Source organism: Nycticebus coucang, chromosome 8, assembly GCF_027406575.1.
Source record: "Nycticebus coucang isolate mNycCou1 chromosome 8, mNycCou1.pri, whole genome shotgun sequence".
Taxonomy (NCBI): Eukaryota; Metazoa; Chordata; class Mammalia; order Primates; family Lorisidae; genus Nycticebus; species Nycticebus coucang.
In genome coordinates, this window is record NC_069787.1 from 5394560 (window position 1) to 5410539 (window position 15980).

The 15980-nt window shown below is 49.5% G+C and overlaps 2 protein-coding genes across 12 annotated transcripts in view; one reads left to right on the forward strand and one right to left on the reverse strand.

Annotated features, from left to right (window-relative positions):
- The window catches only part of SLC6A6 (solute carrier family 6 member 6), an 82263-nt gene extending 77009 nt beyond the window's left edge, over positions 1-5254 (forward strand). For 3 of the 5 annotated variants that reach the window (XR_008381570.1, XR_008381569.1, XR_008381571.1), the window contains 2 exons: positions 871-5100; positions 5132-5254. Coding sequence is in view for 2 of the 5 variants with exons in the window: in XM_053599004.1 (XP_053454979.1) it covers positions 871-1014 (144 nt within the window). In the remaining 3 variants the exon portion in view is untranslated. Of the gene's footprint in view, positions 1-870 lie in introns of all 5 variants that reach the window. The other 2 variants (XM_053599004.1, XM_053599005.1) reach the window with 1 other exon arrangement.
- Positions 5255-7720: 2466 nt separating this feature from the next.
- The window catches only part of GRIP2 (glutamate receptor interacting protein 2), a 106627-nt gene continuing 98367 nt past the window's right edge, over positions 7721-15980 (reverse strand). For 5 of the 7 annotated variants that reach the window (XM_053600155.1, XM_053600151.1, XM_053600149.1 and 2 more), the window contains 3 exons: positions 12096-12257; positions 11187-11333; positions 7721-10235 (listed from right to left, as the gene is read on the reverse strand). In XM_053600155.1, the coding sequence (XP_053456130.1) occupies positions 10077-10235; positions 11187-11333; positions 12096-12257 (468 nt within the window). In that variant the 3' untranslated portion in view covers positions 7721-10076. Of the gene's footprint in view, positions 10282-11186; positions 11334-12095; positions 12258-15980 lie in introns of all 7 variants that reach the window. The other 2 variants (XM_053600153.1, XM_053600154.1) reach the window with 2 other exon arrangements.

Consider the following 15980-nt stretch of genomic DNA (forward strand, 5'->3'; position numbering starts at 1 on the left):
TAAAAATTATAATAGGCTATACTTAAATTGAATGTAGAAAGCCTCTAGAAAGAGGGCTTTGGGGGGGCGGCAACTGATGGCCTTTTTAAGTCTCTGAGTGGACACTTTACAGGAACTAGGCTGGGAGACAGGACCTCTAAGTTCAAATCTGAGTACTGCCATGGATTTTCTGGGTGTCCTTGGAGAGGGCCCTTCCTTTACTGATTCCATGATCAGGCAACAAGCTGGGAGGACAAAACTTCCCCTGCCTGGGAAGCAATCTGAGAATTCTCATGCAGCCCAGCCTCTTGGTCCTCTCTCTCTTAGAGAGCACAAACACAGCAGCAGTGTTCTCCAAGGAAGACCAGATGCCTGCTGGGAAGAACGCAGAAAATAGAGCTTATAGGAGGCTGAGGAATTTGGAGTTTCTCCTTGGGGCAGGGGGGAGCCATGCAGGCTTAAGGTAGCTGTCCAACCTAGGGCATACAACCCTCAGGAACTCAGCTGCTTTGCAGGTCAGAAAAACCAGTGGGGGGTGAATCACAGGGAGGTGTATTTCACATAAGTACAGTGTGCTAACTAACTGCAGCTCCAAGGGCAGCTTATTTCGGGTCCATGGGAGAAAGAGATCCGCACATAGAGGTTGTGAGTCCCCGTCCCTAGAATTATGCAAGCAGGGGCTTAGCCAAGAAAACTACCAGCAAGAATTCCGCCCCAAGGCAGACCTAGAAGTTGAACTCCTTTATTGCCAAAAAGGACCAAGATGGAAGGGCCAGATTTGCCAAGGAAGGGCCAAGTTTGCCAAGGAACCAGTTCAGCAGGAGGGGATGTCCTTGTGGAAGGGAAACCAGGTTGCCTGATTCTTCCTCCCCACCTGTCTTCTTTCTCCAGAGAGTCAGGTACCTGATGACCCCGAGGGAACCCAACCGCTGGGCTGTAGAGCAGGAGGGGGCCACACCCTACAACTCTCACACAGCGGTCATGAATGGCACTCTCATGAAACCAACCCACATTGTCGTGGAGACCATGATGTGAGCTCTCTTGGGTCGCCGGGGCCAGCCGCTTTTCCTGCTGTTTACTAACATTAGATTCTCATAGGACCAGGTTTACAGAGCTTTATATTTGCACTAGGATTTTTTTTTTTTTGTAATTGTCACAGAAAATGTATTATTGTGTGTATGCGTGTATGTGCGTGTACTGTGCGTGTGTGTATTTTGCTTTGATTTGGGGATATTTTGTACAAAAAGAAAACCCGCGGACAGATGTCCAAGGAGAGGCAGAGCTTTCATACTGAATTAGATGTATTTTATGGGAACTTGGTAAACTTTTACTTTGTATTTTTTTTACGTATAACTATATCTACACTTAGAGATTGTCATATACTTTTACCACTTGAATTGATCTTCTTGCCAGCAATAGATTTCATTTTCAAAAGCAATTCTTCGGTGCTTGTGTAGCTGGCAGAAAGTTCTGCCCAGAAAATGCAGGATGGAATTTTCCTGGGAGATCCGACCAGTCTTAAAGGTGTAGTACCTTCCACAGCCTGGTTCAGGTGCAAGGAAGGAAGCAGCCGGAGAGAGGGAGCTGGTCCCATGGGCTGGCAGACCCAGAGGGTCAGGAGAAAGGAGGGCCGTGAGGGGATGCCTCATTAAACTTGTCTTAGCCAAGAAGAGAGATGCCAAAATAACGAGCCAACCCCTCAAATAAAAGGGACTGATTAAAGTCAAAAGGCGAGGCCATACTGCAAAAGTCTGAGTCTAAGAACAGTAGAAACTGTTGTACTGGAAGCATGACCCCATTTCTGATTTTGAGGTCGAGGGTGGATAGTCAGGAGGATCCTCAGAACTATTGGTCCAAGAGGGAGCGGCTAGAGAGCCAAGAAGGCAGGTGGGAATGAGGCTCGCTACTCCACCTGCCAGGAGGTGGACAGGGCAAGGGAGGTAACTGTCCTTCCCAGGGACAGTCCAGGCAGGCGGGACCCAAGGATAGGCCAGCAGGAGCTGGGGGGTGGGAGGCATCTCAGGGCAAGATGGGTCTGTTGCATTTGAATGGAGTTGAAGTGGGTTCTGGTCATTCCCCAAGCAACATGTCTGAGCATCTCCTGAAGCTGCCTGCAGGAGTGAAGTTAGTGTAACTGCTGAGGGAGGCAGGGTGAGGTGGGGAGGCAAGTGGACCAAAGGATGTGGGCCCCGGGCATGCAGGCAGGCCCAGTGTTGGCGAGGGATGCTTTTCTTTCCTCATCTTTCCACCCTTAGCTCTGTCCTATCTCCCAGAGGCTGGGGGACTCCTGAAGAGCTCTTAAGGATGCCACCCAGGGCTGCGCTAGCACCCAGCAGGGAAGGTGTGAGCAGCTTCCTTACTTTGAGGCTAGATCTTCCATTTGGGGAAATGCTCCCAAAATTCTCAGAATTTGCTCAGACACCAGGGCAGCCCTTGGTGAGATATAATAAAGGTCTTTATTTCAAACCCTTGGAATAGTTGGTGTCAAGTTGTTACCACATGGGAACCAAGGAGTGACGGCAAAGGAGAGTTTTCTAGAAGGTTGGGAGTATCAGGGGCCTGGCACCCCACAGGGGGCTTGACCAAGAGCCTCAGTGAAGCAAAGATCCTTCCTGAACCAGGAGAGAAGGTATTACACCTTTAAAATCCCACGTGCAGACACACCCCCACCCCAGCCCCATTTGGACCTAAACTGTGCCATTGGAACAGACACTTCCAAGTTCAGAGTCTAAACTAAACCGGAAAATTATCACGCACAAAGGCAGTGACTGCCTCAAGGGGTGTGGAGAGTTGAGTTCAGCTTAGGTTTTCAGAGCAGGGGCCCTCAGAATCCTGGAAGCCCTCCGTGCCCCCGTATTTGGGAAGGGGAGGAACTATCAGTGTCCCCCTCCCAAGGGGCAATTCTGAACCTTGTCTTTGGCAAGCATACACATTTCACTGTTTCCAAAGCTCTCTACTCTGCCAAACAACACCCGATCCTATTCCAAACTGTCAACGATTCTAACGTGTTCCTATTTTTCTGTGTGTTTATGGTTGCTGTTGCTGTTATGTCCGATTTGATTTTACTGTTTTTTTCTTCCCTAATTTTATCGAGTAGCATTGTGACCTGTTTTTCTTTGTCTTATGTGACTTTAGTAAACTAGCCACTGTTGGTGACAGGACAGGTGATGTGGGGAGGAAGGGGCTTGGCCAGCAGTGGCTGCCTGGCATTCTCCCTCCCAGAACCGGGTAAAAGGCTACAGTATTTGGACAACATTCTAGAAAAGGCCCAATGAAGGCCTCTTCCTAGATTCCCAAACCAGATTTGAGACCAAAGACACATGCAGACCAAGTCCCCAGGCCCCACCTGGGAGGAAGGTCAGCCACTTGCCCAAGCCCATCCCTCACCCGCCTCCTGAGGTGGCTGCCTCTGATCCCAACCCTTCAGCTCTGAATCTGCAGAGCTCGCCTCTGTGAGTACAATGCGTCACGATGCTCAGCTTTGTTTTGTCTCCAGATAAATGAAACTTTTCATCAAAGCTTGTGACTCTGGTCCACCCATCTCTAGAGAGTGGGCAGAGCCCTCTGCCCCCTCTCTGCTTGGGATGGGGTAGAAATCCAAATGCCCACACACAGCCCAGGCAGGCAGATCTGGGAAGGAAGCAAGGGGGCATTTAAAGCAGTTTTTAAAGATGAAGAAATGAGTGAGGGCCCCAAGGATAAACCTCCCCACTGAGATGCTGCACTGAGGTGGGCCAGGTGGGTCACCACAGGGGAGAGTCCCCAGCAGCCAGCAGGGAAAAGGCCTCCAGGCCCCCTAACCCAACATGTTTGTTGTAAATGGGGAAACTGAGGTCTGGTGAGACATTGTAAACTGGAATGGAGCCAAACCTTCCTGAGTCAGTCCCGGCTGCAGGTTCTCTGAGATGTATACAAGGAGTGGCATGAATGTGGTCAGTGTCAAGGGCAAGGGGAGAAATCCTCAGTCTCCTCTGGACAGCCAAAAATAGGCCTTTCTGGGGAAGAAGATACTCTGCGTAGTGTTCAGGGAGGAGGGAAGCAGCACCCCCACCCCGCCCTCTGACTTTCCCCAGAGGACAACTGGACCCCAGCTATGGCATAGCGAGATGGGTGGCTCAGGTCACAGACAAGAGAGGCTAGCACCTGTTCGCCCAGCTGCTCTCTATGGGCTAGAGATTGAGGTCAGCATTTGCACGAGAGGAAGCTGAGGCCTGCAGACACCAGTGGTATGCCCCAGCCTTAGGCACAATTTAAATGAAGGCCCTCTGGGCTCCGAACTTAGCCCGAGGCTATGTGGGGAACTCCCAGCAGCAGGAAGTAGCCTTGGGTGCCCCCCCACAGCCCTTGGAAGATGTGCAGCTCCTAGTCCTGGCCCCAGAGCCCCAGAATACCCCCAGAGACAGTGGTGAAGTCCCAGGGAAGAGCAGGGTGTGCCCCCAACCCTCACCCCAGCCCAGCTTAGGGCATGGCTGTGTCATCTGGAGGCCACCAAATCCTGGCCCAGCCCCAAGCTGGTCTGTCTGTGTGGACTCTGTAAATACTACTATGTGCAAAAAAATCTCATCAAGTACAAAACCACCAGACAAAACAAAAAACCCAGACAGCAAAACTTGGAGAGAGGTGGGCAACCCGGCAGCTAGGGAGCAGAATCTCTCCATCTCTCTCTCCATACCTGACCCCCTCACAACACACGTTGTTATAATAGGAAGCGATTTTTCACTATTCTCTTGTGGGTGTCACTACAGACCTGTTCTGACGTGTTCCCTGAGGGATGGATCATCTTGTTATATATTTGACTCCAAATTGAGATGTTGGCTTCATTTTTTTTTTTTTACCCAATTAATCTTCCAGTCCCTAGCAACTGTGACTCTGTATTCAGCATAAGAGAAAACTGAGGATGTAGGTCTTGCCTCCTTCCAGAAATATGTCAGGCTCATCAGGACAGTTTTTTAAAACTTCAAAATATTTTTAAGATATTTTAAACTTTTGTAAAAAAAAAAAAAAAGAAAGAAAAAAGAAGAAAAACCAACAAGAGACTCTTCTGAGGAGGAATATTTGTATTTGAACAAGATCCTGGGTGTGTAATTCAGTCTTGCAGTATACAAGCTTTTGTGTATAAATGTTTTATGATATAAATCCCTGTATTTTGCAGGGTTTTTTCTTTGCTTTTTAGATAAATATGTATATCAATATTTTAAATTCATCTTTGCTTTTTTTAGAGAAGTTTGTAATCATCTTATAACATGAAATAAACATTTCTGTTTTTAAAATCCAACATGTGTGGTTTTATTTCAGTGGGGCAGTTTTTCCTGTGTTTAGCGAACGCTTTGCAGTTTTTAGAAAGGGCTTTTGGTCCAACCAGAATGTTCTTCAGAGGTGTTATTTTCCAAGGTTAGAGGTACTGATGTGGAGGCCACAAGGGCAGTGGTTCACTCAGGGAGCATAGCCAGCCAGTCAGGGAAAAGTGTCTGCATTCTCGCCCCGGGGCTCTGGGCTCCCGGCCCTGCTTTGGCTGCCTCTGCTAATGCTGTTGGGTTTCAGGCAGCTGCCTGAGTCCTTGGTTCTTGGAGCGCTCTGGGTCAAAAAATGACCAGACATCCCAGTGCCAGGAAAGCATGAAATAAGATTTATCGAGGAAAAGAAAGATAGGTTTACAGAGTAAGGAAGTTGACCAAGCAGGATACGTTCACGATAGACAGAGAACAGGCCCCCATTGCCATGGCAAGTAGGCAAAGAGGCAAAAGTTATGGCCAGTGGTTACCTTTAATACTGCCTGGGTCAGGCCCACCTCCTGGTTCAGAGGTCACCTTGAAACCAGAGTCTTCCTGCACAGACAGACCTCCCCTGAGCCTCTCTGAGAGGCCATGCTAGGTGTGGACACAGTGCAGATTTGAACTAAGGACGTGATAATTAGCCTTAAGGCTGTCCTCGGTCACCTTTAAGACTGTTGTGCCTATGAGGTTGGGCCCTTGGGCTAGAGTCTTCTACATCCCGTTGTAGTTGGCAGCTAAGTTCTGGTTGGCAGATTGGTAGGGTGGTCCCTCTTCCCCAGGTGTGAGCAGTTATTTGGGACAGGATTAAGGTGAGTGGCACTAAGATGGGGCCCTGGGCCTTGTCCTTGTCCTCCCCTTCCCCAGAAGAGCCAGGATTTCTAGCTAGCCACCTAATAGTGCCACCTGCCACCTGTGCAACAGAGAACTGGCTCCAGTTGCCTCTGCCTCAGTTTCCCTCTCTGGCGTAAATCATCATCCCCATCAAGCCCGCCGGGATGACTGAAGCGGATGCTCACACCAGGCACTCATCTGCTGGCTTATTTTCCCTCTATCCCGGCCTAGGGTTATTCTGCGGGAAATATAGGAATCAGGAGTGGGAGGGCAAGGGGAGAGGGACTCACCGGGTTGCCCTGCGCCTGACCCCCCTGTTTCCTCACCAACACCCAGTCAGGGACTCTCAGGTCACAGAGCAGGTTTGTGTTTGGCGCAGCCTTCCTGGTAAGGGGCTCCTAGTACCCTTTGTGAGTGGAAAAAGTCAGGGGAGCCTGCTGGGTCCTTTGCCCAACTTCCCACACAGAAAAAAAAACACAAACAAAAATGAAACCTTTCTCAGTAATTCATTATTTATAAACAGTGTTAAAATAAAACACCACCTCCATTTTCTAGCTGTTTTTGCTTTTTTCTGATGCCCTCTCTCTGCCTCCCTCTCTCTCTCTGTCTCGGCTGTAGGGCTTGTACACAAGTCCTGGCTCCATCCTTTACTATTATTATTACCCATGTGGCTTTGGGCAAGTTACTTCTCTGTGCTTTTGTTTCCTCATCTGTAAGGGGAGATGATAACAGCCTACCTCTGAAGGCTATTGGGAGGATGGGTGAGTTCTCACGAGGCACTCAGAGCGGTGCCCGGCTGGTGTGCAGCTACACTGTATGAACTGCTGCTGCCTCTGTGCCTTGACTTGGCTCATTCCCATCTTCCTCTTTCTCTGCTCACACAGACTGTGGCCCCCACGGTGGGGCCTGGCGCTGCCCTCTGGACCACAGACTCCCCCACTCACCCTGCCTTGGACTCCCTATGGTGATGCAGGGGCAGCAGCCAGTCCCCAAGCTGCCCTCCTGGACCCTTCCTTCTCCACCCAGGCTACAGGGCTCCATATAGCAGGTGCCGTTCACCTGCCTCAGTCGCTCTTCCCTGCAAACCCCCTGCCTAAGTCCTCAGATGAACCCCTACCACCAACAACACAGTCTTCAACCTAGGCCCCTTCCAGATCTCTTTTCTCTCCCTTGAACCTTCTAAGCCAGTACCTACCTCCGGGACTTAGCACTTACTGTGCCCTCTGCTTGGGACACTCTTCCTCCAGGTGTCCACAGAGATGGGTCCTGTCCTCCAGGTCTCATCACAAATGTCACCTCTTCAAAGAAGCCCTTCCCAAGCCCTGACTGAGTAAAGGCTGTCACTTCAGTCCCTCGAGCTCATGTTGCCATTTCATACTTCATATCTTGAACTAATTCCATAGGATCTGCTTGTTTGTCCATTGTCTACCGTTAGAATGTGCAGATGTGACCTAAATCTCTTATTCATGTTGTATGCCAGGAGCTGGATGATGCATAGCCAATGGCAGACTTTTTGAATTAATATATCAATTAAAAGCAGGGGAGATGTCACAAAATCCACACAGAAGCTGACCCTCGCCGATCCATGATTTTTTTTAAAAAAGCAAACACTCCAGATGCATTTAAATAATTTTATTTTAAAAAATCATCCCAATAGCACCCCTCCCCCAAGTCACTGCAACCTCTGATGGGACAAAGATTTACACATGGGCCCCAAATGGCCTTTGTGCCTTTGGGTACAGCCCTTTGGCGTGCTGTGCTTCTGGAGAGCCCTAAGAAAACCTCATGTAGAAAAATACTTTACAAGGAATATGCTCTAATCTCAGCCAGAGAAAAATACAGCTTTGGAGGGTATACGGGGGACATGTCTTGGGGGAGGGGCTGTACCCAAAATGCATAGGCAGGCAGAACGCTCACCGGGTAGGGGTTTCAGGGAATGTCAAGTCTGGGAGGAACCACCCCCATGAGAAGCCAGAAGAAATATTGCATATGAGAAGGCCGGCGTGGCTGGGGGGGTCCACTGGGCCTGATTGCATACGTCTGGGAAAATGGCAGAGGCCTCAGCCCGAGAAAGGAGGCGTGTGGGTCAGAGTCAGGGAGCATCTTCCCTTGCCTGGAGTCAATGCAGCTTTTCCCACACCAAGAACCCCTGAGAATGTGTCCTGTCCAGAGAGGCGGAGCCACCTGCCTAAGGTCACACAGCTGTGGCATGCCCATCTCTGCTAAGCTATGGGCTCTTGGCTTTTGCTTGATGACCCTGGGACAGGTGGACAGCACTCTGTCACCAGGGGACAGAGGTTTGCACAGGAATCCAAGACAACAGAGGCAATGGACAGCCCAGCCATAGGCATTAATGGCTCTCAGGAGTTGTGCTCACCAAGGGGCACAACTCGGGGAGTGGAGGCAGGCCCTCAGGGGAAGGGGGAGATGGTTCTGGCCCTGACCAGGCGGCCTGTATCTGCTCAGAGACTGTCCACCTTTGACCATACCAAGAGGGGTCTGACCCAGAGATGGTCACACATCAAACAAGTAATAGACTCACGTTTGGAAAGAACAGGCCTCTTCGCTCTCTCTCTCTGGTCCCTTGAAGAGAGATTTTCTAACCTTTAGGGGCCCCAGTGGTGAAGGTGGTATCCCTTACTTTCCTGAGACCCCTTTAATAGCTGGGTCAGGGCAAAGGCAATCCCCAGATCTGGCTAAACCCCACCTACCAACCTCCATCTCAGGGGCTGCACTCCAGACCTCAGGTGGAGGTCTGGGCCCTTCTTCAAATGAAAAGAGTTTCTGGTTTGTGGAAATTGAGGGAAATGGTTTTAAGGGATGCTGGTGCTTCCAGATTTCAAGCGGGAATAAACTTCCTTGAATGACCACTCTGGGCATTGTCTCCATCGGGTCTGAGAAAGAACATGACATCTTCTGCCTGTTTTCTCTCTCTGCTCTGTTCTCTCCTCCTCCTCCTCCTCCTCCTCCTCCACTGATTCAGATATTGGAAAGGAGCTGTATCATCTTGCATATCCTATTTCCATGGTTTTCCAATCTTCATTGGAATGACAGGTGAATGGAAGCTCCTGGGTCTTTTGTCCCCAAATGACTCCCTTCCACACATGATTGGGCTGAGAGAAGACAGTGTGGCCAGATCAGCAGCCACATGTCCCATAAAAGAAGCAGGAGGGGCTGACAGCCCAAGGCCTGACGCTGAGCCTGCCAAGTGGGCCTGGAGCCATATCTCAAATCACAGAAGTATTGGACCAAGATACTGGGATGACAAAATCACCCACTTTCAGGATCAAAGGGCACCCGAGCTCACAGTCTCTTAAGTAGAGATGAGACACTTAGAATTATAGGGTCTCAACTGGCAAACCCCAAATACCAGAGTTCTGGAGAAGGGAAGGAGCTGGGCTCCCACCCAGACAGTATCCTTCACGGTGACAGGTCTCTAGATGGAGTGGCTCCCCTGGGAGAAAGCTAACTACCTGAGCCAGTATGTCTGTACCACAGCGACGCCTCACACATCTCAGCTCTTGACTGCACTGGGGATATACAGCTCCTGGTTGCTTACCTCCTGTGACAGGGAACTCGCTCCTCCCAGGCAGCTCACTCCACATCCCTGGCTACATCAGGAGAAAGGGCTCATGACACTGAGCAGGTATTCCCCACACCTAGAACCTCTCCAAGAAGCCCTGCAGGGAGCTGAGGCATCCCCTGCCCTCTCCTCTCGGGGCTGAGCAATCTGTCCCAACCCCTCTCAGGTGGGATCCTCTGGGCATCTTGGAGACCCAAGTTGGGGAAAGACCTATGTCACTTCAACTGGGGCAGGGACCTCACTGCCTGGAACTCCAGTCACCATAGAATCAGGGACCAGAACCAAGTCTCATCCCTGGCTCAGAGCCTGCCAGACCACAGATGGACATGTGAGTGGCCACTTCCCCAGCCCAGCCACCGTGGGGAGCCAGGATTTGCCTGTGTGGCCCCTTTGCAGTCCAGGGGCTGACTTCAGAGCATCCGGGGGCTGCTGGGACCTGGCACTCGGGGGGCTCGGCTGCCCTGTGCCAGCGGGTTACGGCTGATGACCAGCTCCAGGACGTTGCCTGCCTCAGCCAGGAGCGGCACTGCCAGATAGCAGTCGAAGTCCCGTGTGCAAATGCGGTTGACCTGCACGGTGCACAGCCAGAGGGACAGAGCCAAGGCGTCAGCTCAGCTGGGTGGGAGGGGTGAGAATCATGTGAGCTCCTAAACTATGGGCCTTGCCCAGCCCTGACACAAGGGTCCGTCTCCAACACTCACACACAGAGGTCATTCTTCACTGAACCCTCTTTAATCCTTCTGCTTAGGTTTTATCAGAGAAAGTCCCAGGCAGGTGCTAATGTGTCTTTCATTCCCCTCTAACACCTTCAAGCCACCTTCGCAGAGAGCCTCCTGCCTAGAATTTTATGACATCACTTGTTTCTATTTTATTTGTCTTTCACACTGACTTTCTATTCAACCAAGGTTCTCATTCTTCATTGAGACGAAAAAGTTTCCTTTCAAAATAATGTAAGTCGAAAAAGCCTCATCAATTTAGAGAAAAGATGAATTAAATAAATTTAGCATAAGTAGGGACAAAAACCCCACAAAAGCAGCCATGGGCGGCCTCCCAAGCTGGGAAAATGTGGCCTAGCTTGAGATGCCTCCCATTTCCCAGGTTCCTTTGCAGTGAGGCTGGTCACGTGACTGGTTCTGGCCAATAGGTTGGGAAGGAATGTGACAAGTGTTGCTTCTGGATGAAGGCAGAAAAAATCCCAGGTGCAATTTTCCATCTTGTTCCCTCAGTGGAGTCTGAGGAATCCACAAGTCTCAGGACAATTACAAGATGGGTGACTCCTCCATCAGCCCAGGTGGGGCTGGCCCTATGCCAGCCCACAGTGGACATGGAATGCAAGTCATAAATAAAAGTTAGTGCATGTTCAACCATAGGGTTGGGGTGGTTTGTTCCTGCGATGTAACTAAGGCTAAGCTGACTAATACAGCTTGTATCATCTGGTTCAGAGATGATAGGAGTGGGGCTCTTTCCCCACCCTCAGGCTAGGCAACAAAGCCACTCCATCTGTGGGGTCCCAACATTACCTGAAGGACCCTGTCAAAGGGTCGGAGGCCCCCATGCTGGGCTGGGCCATCAGGGCGCACAGTGTGGACATAGACGCCCTTCTCCAGGAGGCCGTCTGACACGCTGAAACCAAAGTCATTCCGCATGGGGTCCCTGTGCAGGGTCACCTGGGAGCAGAAGAGGAGGAGGGCCCTGGAACGCTGGCCCTTGCCCCAGCCTCCCACAGTAGCCCAGTCCCTTGGTCTGGCAGCCCAGTCCCTTGGTCTGGCAGGCAGTGCCCCTGGGACCCGGGCCCTGCTGGCTGAAACCCAGGCCCACTGCCCCAGCATCCTGCCCAGAGCCTTTGCTATGCACCAGCCCTTCCTCTCCACCACCATCTTCCATTCCCAGCGTGCAAGAGTCTCATGGGAACGCTCTCCCCGCCAGTTCTTTTCTGCTGCTCTTGCTCTCATCAGGGAGAAAGTCTTCCGGTGTGTTTTTCCCACCCCTAACACTCGCTCACCTTGCATTGGCCAAAGAGCTGGCTGCAGGCACAGCGGCGTCTGAGGCTGCCGAGCTAGAGGCTGTGCCCCTCCGTGTTTCATGTTTTATAGGGACCAATACATGGCACAGATGCCGGCTTCTCATTTCAAGTAGTGATGTAAAGGTGTAATATACGTGAGAGTGCTGTGTAAACACACGTACTATAATATACGTGTGTGCTGCATGTGTGTACAGATACATATGCATATAAGATACACAGGAAAAAATGAAAAATATGAATAGCCTAATGAACATCACGAGCGTGCCTGTGGGTGAGTGTGTGTGCGTCATGCAAATGACAAAAGTTGAAAATCCCTGTTTGATGATGGAGAAGAATCGGGGCCCATCGGGAGTTCAGCAGTGGGTCCTCACAGCACCAGGACATGGGTCCAGGCCCCTGTACCTACCTTGTGTATCTCCAAGGGTGTTGGCAGCAGCAGCTCCTGTATCTCTTCTGGGGAAGCTTGTATCTCCTGGCCCCTGCACCGGGGCTGGTGGCCGGACCTGCCCTCGAGAGTCACACTCTGCACAGTGCCCGTCATGATGGAGGCCTGTGGGGACACAGCCCTCTTCTCAGATGCTCTATCACTGGTCACCGTGGTGAATAGGATAAACGTGGTCCCTGCCTCCTGTGGCTCAGGTGGCAGGGTGCAGGGCAGACTAACCGTCAGAATAATTAATCAATGGTGCTTAATTATTAGCACTTACTCTGTGTTAGCTCAGTTCTCAGGACTTTACACATATAACTCATTCCGTACCATTGAAGAAGGTGAGTAAATACCATTTTCCGGATGAGGAAATTGAGGCTTAAAGAGATAAGCTCTAAGCTCCAAAGTCAGGGCTCTTAATTTCTCTGCTATATTGTTACTCTCAAACATAAATGCAATAAAAATATACATTGCAATAAGTGTTACAGAGGTGAGGTACACAGGAAGCGAGAGCCTAGGACAGATGGCTCTGGTCTGGTGTCAGGTGTAGGAAAACTTCTAGAGCTGAAATCTGAAAGATAAGATGGAAGAGGTGTGGGGGAAGAGAGCCCCCAGCAGAGGGAACGGTACATGCGAAGCCCCTGCAGCGCCTGTAGACGACAGGAAAAGAAATGCGAACTTTCTCCCAAGAGCAACAGGGAGACCCTGGAGGATCAAAGCAGGAGTGTGGGAGGCAACATGGTCAGATGTGTGCATCTAGAAGCTTCTTCCAGCTGCCACGTGGAGACTGGACTGTAGCCGTAGGAATGGAGGCCGGGAGGGAGACCTGATGGGGACCATCTAAGCTTTTGCTTTGTCAAAGCAAAAGACAGGGTGTTCTACACAGGGATGGTGGTGGTGGGGAAAGAGAGAAAGAGCACAGTTATGACATGTCTCAGAGGTAAGTGGATGGCCATACTGAGGGAGCGGCGAGCAGAGGCAGAAATGCCACCCAGCTATAAGCTAAGCGCTGAGCGTTTGTAGCCCTGAGGGAGATGTCTGCACACTCAGACTGGGAGATCCACAGGCCAGGAGCATGGGCCCCTTGCCTGGGGCATCATACGATCTCCTAGGCACACAGGTATCTCCCCAGACTTAAAACATTCCCCCGCCCATCGCAATATCTGAGTTGCCACTATTAGTCCACAGTGACATCTGACAAAGAAGGAGGAATTTCGGTCTTTCAGAGATCCTCTGAGGGGAGGCAGATTAACATAACAACTGTCTCAGGACCAAACTGTGTGGGTGCAGTGGGGAACAAGGTAGGAAAACAGGGGAAAGGTTACTGGGTGAGGAGGAGGAAAGCACCTTTCACATCTTACAACGGGTCCTCCCCTTCCTGGAGAGCCGGGGTTCAAGAAGAAAGAAAAGAGACTCAGGCGCTTTGGATAAAAGAATGATTAAAACACAGAAGTGGCCTGTGGCTCAAAGGGGTAGGACGCCAGCCCCATATGCTGGAGGTGGCAGGTTCAAACCCAGCCCTGGCCAAAAAACACACACACACACACACAACAAAAAAACACAGAATCAAGGAGGGCAGGTACTACCTACTCTTGGCCCCCACAATTGTAGAATTCCAGAATTTCCAGTTAAAATGCCGACTGAGCTGATACAGGAAGTTCACACCTCCTTCCAAACACATAGAGGTTGTAGATTTAAAAAATAATTTTTAAATAAACACTTTGAACGTAAGAAAGGAAATTCAGAGACGGCCATGATCAGGAGTAGAACCAGTGGCCTGTGGAAGGTAAAAGAACCAGATGTGAATGTAGGAGCTAGTGTGCCATGGAAAGGAAAGACAAGCCAGGGAATGTCATTTTCTTGAAAAGGAACCACAAAATTTCTGACCACCAGCACAGGGATACAGAAGGGAGCCACCAGGACGAAATTTGGTTGAGAAATCACTATGACAGACTAGAGCCCTTAGCTTGACCTCTGCATAAGTGTGAGGCCAGAATCTGCCTTCCACAATAGCACGGAAACACTGAGGTAAGAAATTAATGTCAAAACTGGTCTGGAACTGGTCACATTCAAAGGCCCCAGCAAAAACATATGAGGAACTACTTCAGAGACTCTTCAACAGCACAGAGCACAGGCGGTGTACCTAGGGGAGGGACCATGGCTGGAAGCAAGTGGAAAGATAAGGTGAAAAAGCCCACCTTGTGGGGTGTGGTGGCTCAAGCCTGTAATCCTAGCACTCTGGGAGGCCTAGGTGGGTGGATTGCCTGAGCTCGCAGGTTCAAGATCAGACTGAGCAAAAGAGAGACCCCATCTCTAAAAAATAGCCAGGCACTGTGGCAGGTGCCTGTAGCCCCAGCTATGTGGGAGGCTGAAGCAAGAGAATCACTTAAGCCCAAGAGTTGGAGGTTGCTGTGAGCTGTGACACTACGGCACTCTACCAAGAATGACAAAGTGAAACTCAGTCTCAAAAACAAACAAAAATAAGAAGAAAGAAGGAAGGAAGGAAGGGAGAAAGAAAGAGAGAGAGAAAGAAAGAAAAGAAAAAGAAAAAGCCCACCTTCTCATAGACATAAATAAGCGAATTCACACTCAGGGAATTAGAAATGATAAAGAAATCAAGAGAAACTTTAAGCAAATCTATTTAAAATTGCATAAAAAATAAGAAAAAAATGAAAAGCAAAAGACATTTTCATTGGACTACAAAGATTTGAAAAATAAATTGTAGGAATAAAATATGTAGAAACTGAAACACAACATAAGAATGGGTTAAACAGTAGAATAAATACAGCCAAGGAGAGAATTAGTGAATTAAAAGACCAATTAAGGAAAACAGCTAGTACCTAGCACAGAGAAAATTTGAATAAAAAGTTAAAAGACATGAAGTATAATGCAGGAAAGACAGGTGTCCCATCCACACCTAACAGAAGTCCAGAAGGAGCCCATAAGAGGGAGGCAATATTTAAAATATAATGACCAGGAATTTTCCAGCATAAAAGGAAAACACAAGTCTTCAGACTAAGTCTCTAGTAAGATGTATAAAAACAAACTCTCACTGAGGCATCAGAGCAGAAGAGCAAACTATCACAGAGAAAGAGAGCTCCTCAAAGTTACTGGAAAGACTGGGCAGTGCCTGTGGCTGAGTGGTAGGGCGCCGGCCCTATATACCGACGGTGGCGGGTTCAAACTGCAACAAAAAAACAGCCGGGCGTTATGGTGGGCACCTGTAGTCCCAGCTACTTGGGAGGCTGAGGCAAGAGAATCGCCTAAGCCCAGGAGTTGGACATTGCTGTGAACTGTGATGCCACAGCACTCTACTGAGAGCGATAAAGTGAGACTCTGTCTCTACAAAAACAAAACAAAGTTACAGGAAAGAAAAGACCCATTACTTTCAGAAGAATGAGTCTTAACAGCAACAATAACAGTTGCCAGAGACAATGGAGAAGTATCTTCAAAGCCCTGAGTAAAGTTTTCACTTTGTAGTCAACTGAAATATCTTTTATGAGCTGGGGGTGAAAGAAAGACATTTTTAGAACACAAAACCTAAGATATTCTTTCTGAAAGAATACCTTAAAGGATGAACCCAGAAGAAGAAAGAAGAAATGATAAGCAAATAAACTGGCCAAAAATTCTGATAAAACCCCACATTCCTGAATTTGAGTAATTTATAAACAAGTTGGGACATGAGACAGTTTGGAGAGAAGTGAAAGCATTCTATAGTAACTGTTTTCTTCAGGAGGAGGACAAAAGTATTCATTAGACGTTGTTAGAAAAATCAACTTGGCCAGGCGTAGTGGCTCACGCCTGGAGTCCCAGCGCTGTGGGAGGCCGAGGCGGGTGGATTGTCTGAGCTCAGAGGTTCAAAAC